Genomic DNA, 19848 nt, shown 5'->3' on the forward strand with positions numbered 1-19848 from the left:
ATGTTTTGTTTATTTTTCCCCAAAACTGCATGTGATTATCATAAAGTGGAGATGTCTGTAAAGGGGAGACTCGTGGGTATCCATAGAACCCATTTTCATCCACATATGTTGAGGTCAGAGGTCAAGGGACACCTTTCAAAATCGCCATGCCAGTTTTCATCACCAAAATTGAGTCTAACTTTGGAGCGTTATTTAGCCTCCTTCCCAAAAAGCTCACATGACATGGTTGGTACCAATGAATTCCTTAGGTTTTCTAGTTTCATGTGATATTAGTATATTTAGTGTTTGGTTTTCTAGCTCTAAAATCGAGCCTGCTAAAGTCTGTAAAGTCAGTCAGGATTGCTAACATCTGCTGGGCCAAATCGAACCTTATCGTGGGCCAACTTTGGCCCACGTGCCCCACTTTGGGCAGCCCTGGTATGGAGTATTAGAATCACTGATGAGATGTAAAAATAGGAGACACTTGTCATATCTGGAGATAAACACAATTTTATAGCCTTTATAGACTTGTGAATAATTTGCTCCACTCCTCTGCAATCTCAACACGTCTATAATGTGCAATATAGAAATGAGCAAATTCAGTCAGTAGTTTAATTTAGAATCACAGGATTATTCATCAGTGCAGAAACAAAGTACAGATAAGAGATTACATCATTTCATCTAAATGAGTCACAGATTGTTTCACTCAGTTTAGTTGGACTTTAACGTGTTAAATTGGGGCATATAGATCTGCTTTGTTCTCTCCTTTGAGATAAAAACAGTACTCAAAATAGAAGAATTAATATTTAATACTTTTGCCAATATTATATTCCATTTCTACCAATAGATGCCCTTTATCTCTATTGTAGTAATACTCTTTCTTGTGCGAATTCAGTCCCAAATTGTGTATTTATTTATTTAGTGTGGTATGCCTTCTTTATCCAGTGAGATAACATTTCATTTGCTTCATTCTAACTTGCATTAACAAGGTCTCAAATGTAACCTGATGAAACTTGCAGACACCCTGCAAGTTTGAGCTCAAAATTGCCAAACCAGAGCTGCAGTAAAGAAAGTAAAAGATAAATAGAAAAAGTTGAAAAGTGAATCTAGCCAATTAAATTATATACAGAAGGCTGATAATATGATGTGTTTGTGACGTGAACTCCCCGTAAACTTACCTACCTGACGTTAAATGTCACTAGATAAACATTTATTTACCAGCCGTGTGATTTCTTGCAGGACAGTTATTGGTGTGTTTATTTGTTGATGCTGTGTTGAGCTTTAGAGGCAAAAAAAAAAATCCCTCGTCTGATCAAAACATAGAATATGACGCACGCACGCACGCACGCACACACACACACACACACACACACACACACACACACACACACTGCATTAGTTAGCTGTGTTCATCTATGTTTAGCTGCTGGAGCTGCCTAGCTGTCCCAAAGCTGTCACCATATTACAAGCTACCGCTGAGAGCTCTCTTACACACACACATACACACATAACACACACACACACACACACACACACACACGTACACACACGCATACACACATAACACACACACACCATCCCGTCCTCGGTGGGAATACAAGTAACATTGACTCTTTGTAGGGGGTTTGAATGACTGCTATAAGGTTACCCTGAAATACACTTTCTCTCTCTCTCTCTCCTCTAAGCACACACACACACACCTGGTAGCTTTCTCCCTATTCTAATTGCAGCAATGTGACACTGCTTCCCACATCACGAGAAGAAAGAGAGAAATACTGAGAGAGAGAGAAAGGATGGGGTGAAAGATGAGGTTTTGGAGGGAGACGGGGAGTCAGCATTTGACCTACATCCAATATTTCTAACTGTCTGTCTGTCTAGTTGGTGATCAAACTGAAGGAAAGTCAGTCGAAACACAGATATTTGTATTTTATTGACAAATAATATGGTAATTTCTGTACTTATTTTGAATATTAAAAGGTGAACATGAAAAAACAACCAATGCCCTATACCCCCTACGTACAGTGCCCTCAAAAATGCCCACAATAGAACAAGTAAAAGATAATGTACAGGGAGCCGGTCATTATTGCAAAATAAACCCCTACAGGGCTGTACATTATCTCACGTATTACAAGGCTACTTACTAAAGAGATCAATTTGACACAAAATATTGATTTAAAAATGATTTTATTTCTTTTGTTAAAAAAAAAAAAAATAGTCCTCTCGCTGTGTACGGAGATCAGGACTGCGTCCATAGCAACGGTATATTATTCGTAGCAACAGTCTGTTATTCATAGCAACGGTCCTTTATTCATAGCAACGGTCTGTTATTCATAGCAACGGTCCGTTATTCATAGCAACGGTCTGTTATTCATAGCAACGGTCCTTTATTCATAGCAACGGTCTGTTATTCATAGCAACGGTCCGTTATTCATAGCAACGGTCCGTTATTCATAGCAACGGTCCGTTATTGATAGAAACGGTCTGTTATTCATAGCAACGGTCTGCTATAAAAAAATAACAGACCGTAGATTTTTAGTGGATAGATAATTGACCAATCCGAAACGAGTATTCAACAAAACCGTGTAATAAAACAAAAGTATTGCTGATGGTATTTTGACTACTTTCTGATAACAATCCCACAATGCAATGTGCCACAGTTGTGCGACATTACATCTGTCAACAATGACTCAAAATGATAATGATTCTTAAGAGTCCAAAATCTCAAGTAACTGCTTACGACAGAGAAAACAATGGTGTTTTTTATATAGTAGTCTACTTTAAAAATGTATACAAACTTGGCATTCCAATGAAAACCAAAGTGTGATCATCAAAACCAAAGTTGTTTCCGCAGGTACCTGTAATTTATAAGTTATATAATATACTGTATATTATATTAAGTTAAACTGTTTTCATCCTCTGTGTTTTCCAGGTTTTCCAGATCGCCTATATGATCATAAAGGCAGCCAACTCACCTCGCCCAGGTAAACATTCTGCTGCTTCATAGTTTGTGTTTAGGCAGCCACACACTGATTCAGGTGTTAACATTACTGCTTTGATTATGAAAATAAAACAATGGCTGTGTGATTAAAGTGCCAGCTACAGACTTATTTTCAGTCTCTGTCTTATGAACAGTTAAATACAGTAATTACAACCTTTTGAGCACATAATCCCCCCACAGAGAGTCATTGGAAAGATGAAGATTACATTCAATAAATTGCATTTTGTTTTCAGTCATAACAATAAAACAACATGAAAGCACTTCAGAGCTCATTTTTGGTTTACTTGGTGTTACAAAGACGACGTTAATGGTAACTGAAGAAACACTGAAACATCATGTGGCCAGTTCGCAATGTGCATCAGCTAATGTTAATTTTTAATTGAAAAAATGAAACTGGTACATCTTGATAGTTGCATAGTTTTTATAGTGTTGATAGCAGTTTGTATGTATTCTGTTTATTGCCATGTAATTTGCTGATTTAGTTTTTCCATTAACTGGACTCCCTTCACTTTACATTCAATCAATTCTGGAGGTTGAATATCACAGTTCTGGTCAAAGCTATAAGAAATTGAATTGAATGTTCTGTCAATTTTCTATGTATTTTAAGTAGGGTGACCTAAGCACAGTCTTGGATGTCCATCATTATATTTTATTGATCTTTTCTCTTCTCCACTTCACACGTTTGAAGCGTTTCATCATTATTTTCTTCACCAATATTTTTGTCCACAGGTAACTGGGTCTTGGAGCGTTCAATCGATGGCGTGACCTTTGACCCGTGGCAGTACTACGCCATCACAGACACGGAGTGCCTGACGAGGTTCAACATCAATCCACGGAGAGGACCTCCATCCTACACCAGAGATGATGAAGTCATCTGCACGTCTTATTATTCAAAGATTCACCCTCTGGAGAACGGAGAGGTAACACTCAGATAGATACAGAAGTCGTTGCACTGCCACTGTGACCTGTCTGTAGTTGAGTTGGGTTTAGTTTTGCATGGGTTGGGTTGATTCTGGCTGGGATGGAGTGGGTTGAGTTAAATTTGGTTAGGTGGGATTAGATTGGGTGTAAACAGTGATTTGGATTATGCCACGTCTACTTAAATTGCGTTTGAGTTTAAACTGTGTTGGATGCTGGATTGACTTGCTGAAAACTATGCCTGCAAAGTATTTCTTAGTGCATCATTGTGTAACAGGTGAGTACACAACACAGGTAAGCAGCTAGAGAAGGCAAACAAATCCAGAAAAGGAGCAGGAAAGGAGTGCAGGTAAAAAATCCAAATCAGGCAGGCAGGGCAGAGGCTGGAACTTTATGGCCAGGAGGTGCATAAGATGATCTGAGAAAGAGAGTGAGCTCGTGGACCGGTGTACATACTAAGTGACTGATTAGGAGGAATGAGGGCTGGGTGTGCAGGCAGGTGATGCTCAGGTCACAGGGAATGTAGGAAAGGGCTGAGGGCAGCGAGTCTAGAAGGTGAATAACAGAGTTTGGAACGAGAGGAGATGTTGCTACAGCAGCGGACATGAATAATAAGCAGAAAATGTGAAAATGAATTAAAGAAAAAGTGTTTAGCATTTAAGGGGATCTATTGGCAGAATTTGGAATGTAATATTACTAAGTATGTTTTCTTTAGTGTGTAATCACCTGAAAATAAGACTTGTGTTTTCGTTACCTTAGAATGAGCCGTTTATATCTACATACGGAGAGGGTCCTCTTTACGGAGCCGGACGTCATGTTTCTACAGAAAATGTGATGCGCAATTAATGTTTTGACGTCAGAATCTTTTTCGCGGCGGAACAGTAAACCAATCGTCTCTTTATACATCCATGGTAGCAAAGGTGTTCATTCAGACAGGTAGTTTGTATTGTTTACAGAATGGACAAATGTTTGACAGGGACAAAAAGAAAAACACACAATGCTTCAGAGACGAACAAGACAGCGTGCTCATCTGACGGTAATCAAAAGAAAATATGATGAAGTAGGGCTGCACCGAGTAGTTTGGAGCTTCATTCATAAGGTTGATTAACCTACCTTCCACCTTCTCTTACCTCCTCTCAAACACACAAAGAGCGAGAGACGCGGCGCTCCGTAATTGCTTCAGTCAAAAAGTCAAAATTTATTGAAAAAAAAAGAGATTGTATTATTTCCAAAATTCACTGCATGTTTTTATCTAACGAAATATTCTGCTTCAGTCCGTGTTTTTCGTTGTACATCCTTTCAAAAACAACCGTTTCACTGCGGTTAAAAACTGTTTTCTCTCCCGCATGCAACAGTAATTACATTTATATGAATATAAATAATTAATGAATGCGGTAGGAGATGACGAGGCGTGAACATATTTCTTGCTCCAAAGGGGGGAATGACAGAAATAGTTTGAGAACCACAGCTCTAGAGAGAGCCATTCGCATTTTCACATCAGCCAACCGTAGTTCTCCTACACGCTTGGCACACGGGAGACGTTTCAGTTGGTTGCAATCTGCAACCTCGCCGCTAAATGCCACCAAATCCGACACACTGCACCTTTAAGAAGAAGCTCAACTCCTGACACTAGATCAAACTGCATAAAAGCAACACAAAAATCATATAAAACAGAAACGAAAGTTTATATGAGCTCTCGTTAAGACACCAGTCTAGTCTTCAGAGCTGGATAAATTATGAAATGTCGGGTTTCAAGTTAATAAGTAGATGAGAGCTTGTTTTCTAAAAAGTGGGAAACTCTTAATATAATTTTAATCAGTGATGGAAAACACACACACACTGAAACACACATGTGCACACCACTGTTTACTGTTGTGCTGCTTTGATCAGCTGTGTGTGAGATTGCACCCAGTAAGAGCATACAGGGCAAAGCCTGCTATTACTGACATTAATGAAGAGAAAGAGGACTGCGGAACACACACATGCAGTGAAAACAAGCTAATCACACATCCACATCTCCCACACAGGCCTCTAATTGTAGATGCCTGTCTGAATATGTACAGTATATGCATTTATATGGGTGCTGTTGTGCTGTGCATGTGTGTGTTCGGCTTGTCGTTTTGTGTGTCTGTGTCCTGCGGGGGAGCGCTAGAGGGGGTGCGAGCTGGGAGATGTCAAGAGCTGCAAGTAACGACGGAGGTGTCTGGATGTGTGTGTGTGTGTGTATATGTGTGTCCTGTGTGTCTGTGTGTGTGTGGTTGACAGCTCCCTAGCCGTCTGATCACAGTGAAACCATAATGAGTCGTAGGCGATGTGTCACAGCATCGCACACACATTCACAATGTCACCCCACCACTCATCACACACGCGCACACACACACACACACACACACACACACACACACACAACCATCTCCTTCGTTACTTCCAAGTGTGCAGCTTGCACCCATCAAGTGTTCCCCCTTGACACACACACATACACGCACACACACACACACACGCACACACACACACACACACACACACGGTCAGCCCACTCTGTATGACTTTTTTTGTGCAGATCCCAAATGTTGCTTTTGGCCACTTAAGTGAGACGGACAGATGGACAGACAGACAGGAAGGCAGACAGGACCTCACAATCTTTGTTATGTGGCTGCCTGTTGATTATTGGTGATACCGCTCGATCTTCTTCTACATTAATTTAAAGGTAGAGCAAGGCAGGTGCAATACAAAAAGGTAAATTTCTTTGGTAGACAAAATAAAATTGTCAAGCAAATAAAAATAAATAAATAAATAAAAAGCAGTGAATGTTGGCAATGGGCATAGATCGTGAAGTGATACTGGATACTGGGCTGCACAAGTGCATGTCATTTTGAAAGCACACTACCTCTTCTAGAGAAGTGGGGGTGTATGCATTTGCCTGTATAGGAATATTTACTAAGCAATTACCAGACGATTATTGTTCAGTAACAATAATTATTACAACACATTCTCATCCCAACTCGTCATATACTGATGCTTTGTCCCGCCATAGGCGAAGAAGGGCTTTTAGTGTTTCATTTGGGATGTGCGTCACTAAACGAAGCCTCTGTTGCTGCGTCGACCGTCTTCGTCAGTGTAGTAAACAGAGACTGTTGTCTTTTAAGTGTTGTTTTCAGCTCCTTTAACCTTCTCTGTTGGTAGACTGCTACCAGATGGAGAGATTGGATAGAAATTTAAACAGGTTTACAAAGAGAATTTGTGTTATCAAATTTATGTACATATTCTGTACATTGAACCTTTAGCAAGCCACTTAGAGAGCTACTTGTAGCCCTTGGCTTAAAACTACTACGTTTGTTCTGACATTTTTCAGACTTTTTTTTCAGCCATTTTTCTGATCTTTTTTTTCGGACATTTTTCAGACTTTTTTTCAGACATTTTTCAGATCTTTTTTTTCGGAATTTGTTTCGGACTTTTTTTTCAGACATTTTTCAGATCTTTTTTTTCGGACATTTTTTCAGACTTTTTTTTCTGACTTTTTTCAGATCTTTATTTTCGGACATTTTTTCAGACTTTTTTTTCGGACATTATTTCAGACTTTTTTTTTCGGACATTTTTCAGACTTTTTTTTTTGGACATTATTTCAGACTTTTTTTTAGGACATTTTTCAGATCTTTTTTTTCGGGCATTTTTTTAATCTTTTTTTCGGGCATTTTTTTTTCGGACATTTTTTCGGAAATTTTTTCCAGACTTTTTTTTCAGACATTTTTCAGACTTTTTTTTCGGACATTATTTCAGACTTTTTTTTCCGGACATTTTTCAGACTTTTTTTTTCGGACATTATTTCAGACTTTTTTTTCGGACATTATTTCAGACTTTTTTTTCGGACATTATTTCAGATCTTTTTTTTCGGGCATTTTTTTTATCTTTTTTTCGGGCAATTTTTTTTCAGACTTTTTTTCGGAAATTTTTTTCAAATCTTTTTTTTCAGACATTTTTCAGATCTTTTTCTTCGGACATTTTTCCAGACTTTTTTTTCAGACATTTTTCAGACTTTTTTTTTCAGACATTATTTCAGACTTTTTTTTCGGACATTTTTCAGATCTTTTTTGTCGGACATTTTTTCAGACTTTTTTTGTCCGATATTTTTCAGATTTTTTTTTTCGGACATTTTTTCACATTTACTTAACAGGATTCCACAATATTAGGATCTGTTAAAAGGGTTCAGGTCTGAGCAGCGATTGAGGAAGAAAGGGCAAAACTGCTCTGTACTAAATTACATTTTGTTAAAGTTGGTCCACTAGTGGGTGTGTGCATATGGGCCTGTAGATAAATTGTGTCTGTCTGCAGTAACAGGAAAATGAAAGCTTTGTTCTTATTGTGTATTCTTTAAAATGCTCTGCATCAGTCTAGCTCACCCTATGTTTACCTGAGCAGATGGTTGCTTCCAGTTAGCCAATCACCGGTCTGTAGTGGAACTGTAGGAGGCTGCAGGTTTTATCTGTTGATTCTTTTCAGCTATAAGTTGTTTTGTTAAACTTCCTAGGGTTTGTTTTTTCTCTGTTTCATTCACGTTTTTGCAAAGAAAAAGCATGTTTATTGCTCCTACAGTAGTGCTAAAGTAAAGTTTGCAGCTCTAGTCGCCTTCTATTGCTCTTTCCTTCTAGTCCTTTGGATTAATTTAGAATCACCATCTGCCGTCTATATGTCAGAAACTGCTCTTTGCACCACACAAACACACATATATTCTTCTCTTTCTCCTCAGCCATTTAGAAAATTGTACCTCTGTACTCAAAGGTGTTACATTTAAGCATCTTTTTGAACTTCAGTTATATTATTGTCTATTTAAATGTGCCTTAGTAAGTACAAATATGACCAGAGTTGTTGCTTATGCAAGTCTTTCTTAAATTTAAGGACAAATGTTTCATAAACAACGCTTCCTGTTACAAAAAGGTTGTTGCTAGTCATCCTCCTCCTCCTTCCAATCTGTTTATATTTGTTGTGTCTTTGGCTCCACTGAAGAGGCTCCTCACTCCCTCCACCATCTGCTACTTCCTGAAACTGAAAACACCTTTAATGTTTATCTCAGTTAAACTCTAACTGTTACTTACAGTACTTACCTGTCTATGTCTGTCTATAGATCCACACGTCTTTGATCAATGGCCGGCCCAGTGCAGAAGACCCCTCCCCGACCCTGCTGAACTTCACCTCCGCCCGCTACATCAGGCTGGTGTTCCAGCGAATCAGAACGCTGAACGCCGACCTCATGACTCTGACGTTGACCCGTGACCCGAAAGAGAGTGATCCCATCGTGACGAGACGGGTGAGACTCAACGCACTCTTCTTTTCTGCTCTTTTCTGTTCTTCAGGAAATTATAAATATCTGACAGGAAAATTACAAATAGATCAAAAGTTATCTCATAATTATAATAATGTCAAAGTAAATTAATAATTGTGATGAGGTGTTTCAGAACTTAAAGATCTGTCACAACTTACAAGGTTCTGTTACTATATCTCAGAGTAATGTTTGAATGAATAGCTGAAAGTCATAACTAAAATATACCAAGTCTAATAATTAAGATACCATCTCATAAGTCATAATTATCAGATATTAAATCATGAATATGACTCAACGTTAGAAGATACTAAGTCTAGCAGTGACTAAAACTTTAAGTATTTAGATACAGATAAAAAAATGTATTGCTATCATTCTTAGTTTGTCATAATTTATTGTTTATTTAGGAGTATTATTCTTGCGATAATGGTCTTTCATACAACTCAGAGGGTTTACTGTTGATTAAATTAATGAATCTTCTATATATGTATTCACATTCATTTAGAAGTAATGATGCTTCAAAATATGCCCTGCTTTCACAGCTATAAAAACTGGGAATGGTAGAATATTAATTGTAACCATAAGAGTAGTTAGATGTGATTTATATTTTGTTTTGTAGTTTTTACTCATTTATTATTTCTTGTTTTGTTTTTCACTGATGCCTCTTGTTGTTGCGCTGTCCCCTTTGCTGCTCTAACACTGCAAATTCCCCAGCAGTGGGACTAATAAACGATTATCTTATCTTTTATCTTAACTGTTATGAAAACTTGTATCATAATTAAAAGAGTCATGCTATTATGCTGTAACCTTAACAAATCAGATACCAGCAGATAATGTGACAATAAATGAAAATCAACCTTGACTAGATTGTATTGTAAAGGTAGATTGTAAAGTGCTTTGAATAAAAGCACTATATACACGCTACCATTCACCAGTACTGCTGTTAAACACATCACCAGATGTTGTGTTACTATAGGCGCACCTTCATGACATCATTTGTCAGATCAGGAAATCCTTTTTCAAGTGTAAATCTCCTCTGAGATAAGAGAGCACAATCTCTTAAACTGCTAATATGCTCATTAACGATCACATGTTCTCTTTCTTTTCAGTACTATTATTCCATTAAGGACATCTCAATCGGAGGGATGTGTATCTGTTACGGCCACGCCAAAGCTTGTCCACTCGACATCGCTACAAAGGTAAAATACTTAACTCTGCTTCCCTCAGTCCACTTAACAAAACCACTAAGGTAATGGAGCTCCTCAGTACTGCTGAACAGGAGCAAAGAGCACCCTCGAGCTCCAGCTTTTTATCTGCCGCCACCGCCGCCGCCTTGTATCAAACTTTCTCTGTGTGTGTGTGTGTGTGTGTGTGTGCGTGCATGCGTGTGTGTGTGTGTGTCTGTCTGTGTGTGTCTGCAGGGGACACAGGTGACACAGTGAAGCGCTGTCTCCCGTGTCACTTCAAACAGCAGAGTGTTTGATACCAGACACCTGATCTTTCTCTCTCTCGCTCACACACACACACACACACCTAGAGTCTCGTGTCCTTTACATGTCCTGAGGCTGAACCACGGAGACTAACTCCGATGTGACACTGGTGTCTGGTCCCTTGGTGATGATGTCATTGACAATAGGTGATGTCACTGATGTGTTAAGAGCTCTTGTTTCTACTTCTCTCTTCTTCCCATCTCTAAAGGCCATATTAAAGGGATAGTTCGGATGATTTGAAGTGAGGTTGTATGAGGTATTTATCCGTAGTCGGTGTATTAACCTACAGTAGATGACGGTCGGCGCGCAGACAGGAGTTACCGCACTGAAGCAAAGCAATGATCTGCTGTGGACGGGGCCGGCAGCAAAACTTATTTTATCCACCTAAAAGAAAAGTGGAAGGTGGATTCTGTGCTTCCTCAAAGATGCCGTCGTCGGGAAGGCGTTATCAGCTGTAACCACCGTATGAGTGCAGTGCAGAACGGCACTAAAAACATGCTATAAAAGGGATGCATGGCCGGCCCGGCTATGTCAACAAAGCACACAGAAGCTCGGATTACAACACACACAGAGGGAGAGCTCAGGTAGACATCACTCCTCCTTATCTTTACATAGACAATAGCTGTTTGCTGCTATAATAATGCTCTGGATATCGTATAGAGGACCTTCAAAATAAAACTGTTTGCAAACATATGTGTGGGTTTAGGGTTCAAATATAAGACTTCAGGGGGTGGATATAGTATGTGGTCCAGCAGCATAATGCATTTGTATTTAAAATCACTTAATTTTAAACATGTTCCTACGTGGGTAGCATATAGTTAGTCATATATAATCTATGAGGCCTAAATGTGAATTTTGTAGAGATTTTCTCTCGCCCTCTGTTCCCACAAGACATTTAGCTGCTTTACTTTGATACGAGTTCATCCATCCGTGCAGTAAAGTCCTGGGCAGGCGTTCAGGAAGCAGAGAAGGTGGAGACCTGCGAGATGATTTGTTGATGATCGTCTACAGAACATTTGTTCAGATGCACGCTCCGTACAAAGGCAGCCCGAAGCCAGAGCTGTAGCGCTGCGTCTCAGATAAAAGGGGCAAATCCACTCGTGCCAACAAATCCAAACTTGGCTCCGGCTGTGCTATTGTACTGCTCTCCTCTCAGTTAAATCTGGCACCCTCTTCACATCAGCCAATTTACAGAAAGTCCTAAATTGAATTACTGAACCTCGAAAGTTGGCAAATCTCCTGCCACATTCTGCTTTGACTGTGCTTAGTTTTGAATTTATTTCCCTCCTGGGAGAGTAATAGTGAACCCATTTGCTACCGACTGACAAGCTGGAAAGTGAACCAAGTTCTTTCATTGCCGTTGGCTCTCCCGTGAATATATTGTTGTTTGATAGGCGTTCAGTAGGTCATGCATATTGGTAATTACCTATTTGCAGCCCTCCATTTTTCACATTCATGTGAATGAATCAGATGACAATTCACTAACGCTTTTAGTTCATGACATTGAAAATGTATAGTCACACAGATAAAAATCTTACAAACGCATATCTCAGGGTGTAATCACATATTTCAGTTTTCAAATTAAAACCAACCAACCTAAATTTTTGTTTTATATTTTGGACATTTTTAAGTAGCCTTACACCGGCTGCTAATACTCAGGGTCAGTGTTGTGCAAGTTCACACTTCACAAGTGCTAGCTCAAAGTTCAATTCCCACGGATTAAAATGAATTAGTTGGTTTCTTCAGTTTTTTTGTTTTTAAACTGGTTAGATGATATGGCGTTTAATTAATCTCAAAACCTGCGCACATAAAAACCAGGCATGTGCATGCGATGCGAGCGGACAGAGCAGTATCCGCGAGCGGAAAAGCATCCTTGCGAGGTAGCATTTTATACATTCGTGGCACAAATTCAGTCCCGTGAGCGGTCCCTATACGCTTGTAACTGCTCAAAGCTTGCTAGTCAAGTTGACTTTTGAGACTTTGATGACGGGGATGGAATAGAGGGTGGCTGATGTCTCGATGTCTCCGTTCCTTCTTATTGCACTAACCATGCCGGCATGCAGGGTGCCGCGTCATAAAAGGGATAGTTTGGGTGTTTTGAAGTGGGGTTGTATGAGGTACTTATCCATAGTCAGTGTGTTACCTACATTAGATGACGGTCAACACTTCTCCAGTTCTGAGAAGGCAGGAATACCGACACGGGAGCAAAAGCAATGTACTGCTGTGGACGGGACCGGTGGCAAAAGAAGCCACCTAAAAGAAAGGCTCAGTTAAAGTGTACGCTATATTTCGAATATTTTGTGAGTAGTTGCAAACGGATACGTTCAGTTCACCAAAAAACCTGAGCATGTTCAATCATGCACAACACTGCTCAGGGTGTGTTCAGTACCACATGTAAAAGACCACAAACTATCAAACCAGAAAAGGTTAAAAAAATACATCAACTATTAAGTTACTCATACAAATAGAAGGCTGAATAGAAAGTATGCTGCAAGTTAAAGAGAGTGTTGTTAAGTGGTTAAGAATGCAGTGCATCCTCCCAATTCTATGTGGGATTGATCTAACTTAATGTCAAGTCAAGGCCCAACGTTTTGAGATTCAGATATTTTTCTTTCTCCAGACACTTGACAGATTGTGGCTACACTGGAATTCAAATTTGACGATGACTCAGATTGTCACCATGTTTAGCCTTCTCATTGAAATCAGCCTCCAGACGATGCATTTATTTAAACACTGTTGCTCATGTCTGTTTAATTGACAAATCTGTGAAACTTGTTTTCTATATATTTCTGTGTATGTCTGTGTGTGTGTGTGTAGAAGTTTAGCTGTGAATGTGAACACAACACATGCGGGGAGAGCTGTGATCGTTGTTGCCCTGGTTACCACCAGCAGCCCTGGATGGCAGGAACCTTCCTCACTCGACACGTCTGCGAGAGTAAGAAAAACACAACACAAATTACACACTACTAAACTACTCAGAAAACCAACAGTCACTTTTTCCCTACTTGTAAATGTTCTTCCAGAGTTCTTATGGTTCTGTAGACGCCCACTGTACGTTTATTGTAATGCAGCATATTTACCCACACACCACTTGTTCATAGATGATATGCCTGTGCAGCACACCTACAGCTTATATGAACACAGGCTTTACAGAACTGTGAAGGAGCTCACTCATAAGACTGTGTAAAGCCATCAAAAGTCACCTTTGCATCCATTAACCTTCATCAGCTGTGTAGCAGCGGAGCGATGAGGTTAGAGGCTTCCTCCCGTCATCATAAAACTAAGGTTACAACATGTAATCTTCATTTTATTCCACACAGGCTACACCTTCTAACAGGCTCGGTAGTCTCAGTGTGGCCTGATAACTGCTTCTTCTGCCTTGACACTGACACAACAAAACATTAACAGTCCTGACTGGCACAATAGTAAAGGAAGCAGCCACGACAGACTCAGCCCATTCAGGGCCAGAGTGTCGTTGGGAATGCAGTATTAGCACAATCATTGTAAACAGTGATCTAATGCAGGGGATGGACAAGTGAAGTTAGGCGTCTTGGGGAAAGCAGTATAGGGGGGAAGCCCAGCAGCAGCACAGCTTTACAGGTCAGCAGAGCCAAGTCTGAGATCAGACCTGGAGACGGGCCCTGAAATGTTCTGGAGATAAGAGTTCCACTATTGTTATTCCACCAAACTGAACAACTGTCATCATACTGTAACTTTCCAGAGGAGTAAAATCCTTCCTCATAGTATTATAAACCTTATGAAACATCCTTTCTTTAGTTTGGCATCTGATAAACCTTCACATTACTGGATCTGCTACTCAAATCGAACATTCCTGGATCAGATCCCTGTGATCCTTGTTCTGTAATAGGGCTTGAAATATTATCCAAATCAGAATTTGGCCTACTGTAATTTTCAATTTCCGGGTGGTGCAATATTTGTTAAAGTGAAAAAGTACAAAAAAAAGTGTGTCAAACCATTTTTAAAATAAATATTGTGGTGCTGCAGAGATGTCCTGTCCTACACATCATATTCTACAGGCTTATGAAAACATCTTCGTTTGGTACAGAGATCCCTGCAAAAATCACACCATAATCAAAAAAAATCATACCCTCCAATATCGCAATTTTAATATCATTCAAAATAATCGCAATGAGATATTTTTTCAAAATCGTTCATTCCTTTTCTGTAAAAGCGTTTAAATCGTGTCCTCAACCACATCGCAGAACAACACTCCTTTTTGTTTGTGAGTTTTACATGGTGAGCTCAGTGAGAAGGAAACAGAGCTAATGCTATAGACTCCCCGCTCACTACCACACTGTGGGAAACGGTGAGGACAAGCTAAGACCCACTTTTTCTCTCTGGACCGCGGAGATAACACGCTGCTCATGGTCAGTGTGTGAACCTTAGGGTGCCGTCTTCAAAACAGGGTTTGATGTTTTTCTAAACTCCTATGTGGAAGAAGTAAACGGATTAACCCTCTGAACCCCGAGCAGGTTCAGGACGTTTTTCTTTCTACTCAGTGTGGCCTTGTTTTTCACTGCAATATAAAAGTCCTGCACCTGTTTTTTTTAATTATTATTATGCAGATAACAAAACCGCAGTGACTTTACAGGTGGTACAACAATACTAAGAAACCAACGTGACATGATACATAACAAACCAAACCAAAAAAGAGTTAAAAGAGCGGTCCTCTATGCTTTAGAGCTGCAACGATTAATCGATCAATCTAATATAAACTATTCAATTAATCGGCAACTATTCTGATGATCGATTCATCGGTTTGAGCAATTTAAAAAAAAAAAAGAAGTCAAAATTCTCTGATCGTAGCTTCTTCAATGTGAATATTTTCTGATTTCTTTACTCCTCTATGACAGTAAACTGAATAGCTTTGAGTTGTGAACGAAACAAGACATTTGGTGAAGTCATCTTGGGCTTTGGGAAACACTGATCAACATTTTTCATAGTTTTTCTGACATTTGATAGACCAAACAACTAATCGATTAAATGAGAAAATAATCGATACATTAATCGATAATGAAAGTATTCGTTAGTTGCAGCCTTACTCGCCTTCTGGACTCAACAATCCTATGAATTACAGCACTACCTTTTGTGTGTGTGTGTGTGTTTTCAGGGTGTAACTGCCACGGTAAGGCAGAGGAGTGCTACTTTAATCAGACGGTAGCAGACCTGTCGCTCAGCCTGAACGTCCAAGGTCAAAACAGAGGGGGTGGAGTTTGCATCAGTTGCCGCGACAACACAGCTGGAATCAACTGTCAGACGTGCATCTCTGGATACTACAGACCCACTGGGGTATGTCATATACGTATACTTTATTTTAATTCGTCATGATTAAGTGAATGTGTGTAAAAATGTTTTCTTTACCCGTCCAGGTGAGCGTTGAGGAGGAGAACCCCTGCATCCCCTGCTCATGTGACTCACACGGTTCTATCAGCCAATCATGTGTCGAAGATTCAAGCCAGGCTACACCCAGTATGCAGATATACCTTTTTCTGTCCTTTCTGGATGTTTGTGTTTGAAATAGTAGGCACACATACGGAGGATATCAGTGAATGCAAACACACGTCACACATTTAATTTAAAAAGGTGGTACTTCAATAACTCTGACATTTCATCGATTCAGTCCTGCTTGATTTCCTGTGGGGTTGGGGTTAGTCAGGTTCAGCTGTGTGCACAGAGAGCTTCTGTTATTGAAAACTGCCTTTGACAGAACAGAACAACTATTTATATTAGAGATAATTTTACTCCTCTCTGTGTTTTTACTGTTTTTATGTCTAGAAAGAGGAGCTATTTTAGGCGCAGCCACTTCAAAAAGAGACCCGTTCGGTTTCACTCGCACTGTTTGTTTTTTAAAAATGTGTGTGTGTGTCTTTGCGTTTGTGTGTGTGTTTGATTGACAGCTCAGCCAGCAGGGTCATGCCGGTGTAAGGATGGTTTTGGGGGTCTGCGATGTGACAGGTGAGAGACACACATACCCACACGCACACACACGTATAGAGAAAGAGACAGACACATAGTGACAGGTGAGCAGAACCTTTCAGCTGTTGTCTGTTCCAATTAGTGTTTGGAAATTGCCAGAAAGTTTCCATTAAGATCTTTGATGATATTTATTATCACACACGCACACTCGGTATTGTACCAATGTAAAGAAGTCACTGAATAAATGGACATGGTGTCAATGCCAGACATACGGTTTCATTTTCTATTTTAATTTGTTGTTTTTCTTGCCTGCAACTTTTTATTTCTTTGATGATATACTTTACATACTTTAATCTCTTATGGACCTAAGCGCAGCCTGATATCATCAAGGGATGTTTTGTTTTTTCCAAACTTGAGGTTAAAATCACAACCTGTGAATCAGAAAGAATTAGGGCTGTTAATCAATCAAAATATTTAATTGCGATTATTACATAGCTTTGTTGTATACTCAATTCTGATTGGTCAATCACAGTGTTCTACGATCTGTTATTTCTACAGACCGTTGCTATGTAAAACAGACCGTTGCTATGGGCACAGTTCTGAGTTCGGACTCTGGCGGACCATTTTTGTGTCAAATTATTGATTTCTTAAGTAAGTAGCCGTATAATATGCAGGATAATACAGTACAGCTATCGGGTCATTATTGTGAAATAAACCCCTTCAGGGTTCACATTATCCCTTACTTAATTGCATGATTGTCCATGATTGTCCATGATTAATCGCAAATTAATCACACATTTTTTTATCTGTTCAAAATGTACGTGAGATTTGTCTAGTATTTAATACTCTTATCAACATGGGAGTGGGCAAATATGCTGCTTTATGCAAATGTATGTATATATTTATTATTGGAAATCAATTAACAACACAAAAAAATGACAAATATTGTCCAGAAACCCTCACAGGTACTGCATTTAGCATAAAGAATATGCTCAAATCATAACATGAAAAACTGAAGCTCAACAGGCAACAACAGCTGTCAGTGTGTCAGTGTGCTGGCTTGACTATGACTTGCCCCCAAACTGCATGTGATTATCATAAAGTGGGCATGTCTGTAAAGGGGAGACTCGTGGGTACCCATAGAACCCACTTACATTCACATATCTTGAGGTCAGAGGTCAAGGGACCCCTTTGAAAATGTCCATGCCAGTTTTTCCTCCCCAAAATTTAGCACAAGTTTGGACCGTTATTTAGCCTCCTTCTAGTATGACATGGTTTGTACCAATGGATTCCTGAGATTTTTCTAGTTGCATATGATGCCAGTATCTTCACTTGCTTTAAAACTGAGCCCACTACAACCTCCGAAATATAGATTAATGTTAATGCTTTAAGGGAATTAGTGGCGTTCAAACGAATTTGCGTTAACTTTGTCAGCCCTACATAATTTACATACTTGAATCTCTAATGGACCTGAACGCAGCCTGATATCATCGCGGGAAGTCATGTTTTTCCAAACTTTCGGTTAAAATCACAACCTGTGAATCAAAAGAAATACTAACAACAAGAAAAGCTCTCTGTCTAACCTGCAAATCCGTCAACAAGGTGCCTTATCATAAATTATTAATCACTCATTGTATTATCATTATCTCTTATTGCTGTAATTGCTTGTTTGTATTATCTTTTTTCCCCCACTGCTACGACTCAACTTCCCTGTGGGCCTCATTCAGTTATGATCTAATCTAATCTAAAAGCTGATACAACTTTTCCCCCCTCAAACTTTTTAATGACCTGTCCTCAGATCAGACCAGCAGCATAAACGTCGTCTTTAAAAATCACTTCTTAAAATGTCCTTTAATGGACTTTGCTTCAGCTACCTCTCTCTCTTAATTAGCAGTTTCTTTTATACAGTACATTTCCTCTGAGAAGGTACATACATGCACGTCAGCTCCGAGACGGTTTGATCAAGATTGACACAGTGGTTGTTTGGAGAATTGACCCCGTGACCTCCTGGTGACGGGAAGGCCTCTCTAATACTCGTCATCTTTATTATTGTTATTAAACTCATTTGTCTCCAGGTGTGCCGTCGGTTATATGGGCTACCCGTCCTGCCAGCGCTGTAACTGCACCGTGGAAGGAAGCACCAACGATGACCCGTGTATAACACCCTGCGTGTGCAAGGTACACACTCTCTTTAATGCGCTAACCTTTCTAGCCCTGTCATCATTATCTCCACCACATTAACACGGCAATAACATGCTTTGTGCTCATAACGTCAGTTTGAGGGCAGCCCATAAACTTCTTCTTCTTCTCTCTCTTTCTGTCTTTGTCTCCTGCAGGAAAACGTGGAGGGAGAAAACTGCGACCGCTGTAAACTGGGATTCTACAACCTGCAACGTGACAATCGACGTGGATGCGAAAAGTGCTCGTGTATGGGCGTTTCCAGTCACTGCTCTGCCTCCACATGGGCCTATCACAATGTAGGCAATGTTACACACACACTCATATACTTCGTCTGTCAGCCAATCAGGATGTCTCTTTGTCTGGGTTTTACATTTGAACAAGTTTTTATGTGAATCTAAATATATTTCAATACTAGAAAATATTTCTGCTATTTTTGCTTTTAGCTAACAACTTAATTATTCTTCTTTTTAATGTAAACAAACCGCTTTTGCTGCTAAAAATTAAAATTGCATCAATTCCTGTCCACCACAGAATTAATTACCTTTATGGCCCTAAAATAATTTAAAATGGAGGAATTTTAATGCATTAAAGAACGTATTTAACAGAATTATCATTACAATTAGCAGACCTGCTTGCGAGGGTGATGTAAGACTGATTGAATCATTTGTGTCAAGTCCAATAATGAATTTTTGCCTTTTGGGTTCTCAACATTTTGTAACTTAAAGGGATAGTTTGGGTGTTTTGAAATGGGGTTGTATGAGGTACTTCATCATCAATAGTCAGCGTATTACCTACAGTAGATCGGCACCCCCTCAGTTAAAGTACACGCTATATTTTGAATATTTTACCTTGCCGTGAGACAGCTATACAGTCCGTTATCCATGCTCTCGCCAAAGCCACCAGACTCCATTGAAAAAAACAATAATTTTACCTCGCAGTACTCAGAATTTGCTGGTCTACCGCTCCAAAGTTACACAATAAACTAACAAAACAAACTAACTGATCGAGGCAGCGGTAGACCAGCAACCTCC

The 19848-nt window shown here is 39.5% G+C and overlaps 1 protein-coding gene across 9 annotated transcripts in view; it reads left to right on the top strand.

Annotated features, from left to right (window-relative positions):
* The window catches only part of lama2 (laminin, alpha 2), a 222887-nt gene that overhangs the window by 55390 nt on the left and 147649 nt on the right, over nt 1–19848 (top strand). For all 9 annotated transcript variants that reach the window (XM_037750093.1, XM_037750096.1, XM_037750095.1 and 6 more), the window contains exons 4-13: nt 2909–2960; nt 3707–3897; nt 9015–9197; nt 10319–10408; nt 13517–13634; nt 15831–16009; nt 16090–16189; nt 16618–16675; nt 18712–18814; nt 18973–19113. In XM_037750093.1, the coding sequence (XP_037606021.1) occupies nt 2909–2960; nt 3707–3897; nt 9015–9197; nt 10319–10408; nt 13517–13634; nt 15831–16009; nt 16090–16189; nt 16618–16675; nt 18712–18814; nt 18973–19113 (1215 nt within the window). The remainder of the gene's footprint in view (nt 1–2908; nt 2961–3706; nt 3898–9014; nt 9198–10318; nt 10409–13516; nt 13635–15830; nt 16010–16089; nt 16190–16617; nt 16676–18711; nt 18815–18972; nt 19114–19848) is intronic.

The sequence above is a fragment of the Sebastes umbrosus genome, chromosome 18 (genome assembly GCF_015220745.1).
Source record: "Sebastes umbrosus isolate fSebUmb1 chromosome 18, fSebUmb1.pri, whole genome shotgun sequence".
Lineage (NCBI taxonomy): Eukaryota > Metazoa > Chordata > Actinopteri > Perciformes > Sebastidae > Sebastes > Sebastes umbrosus.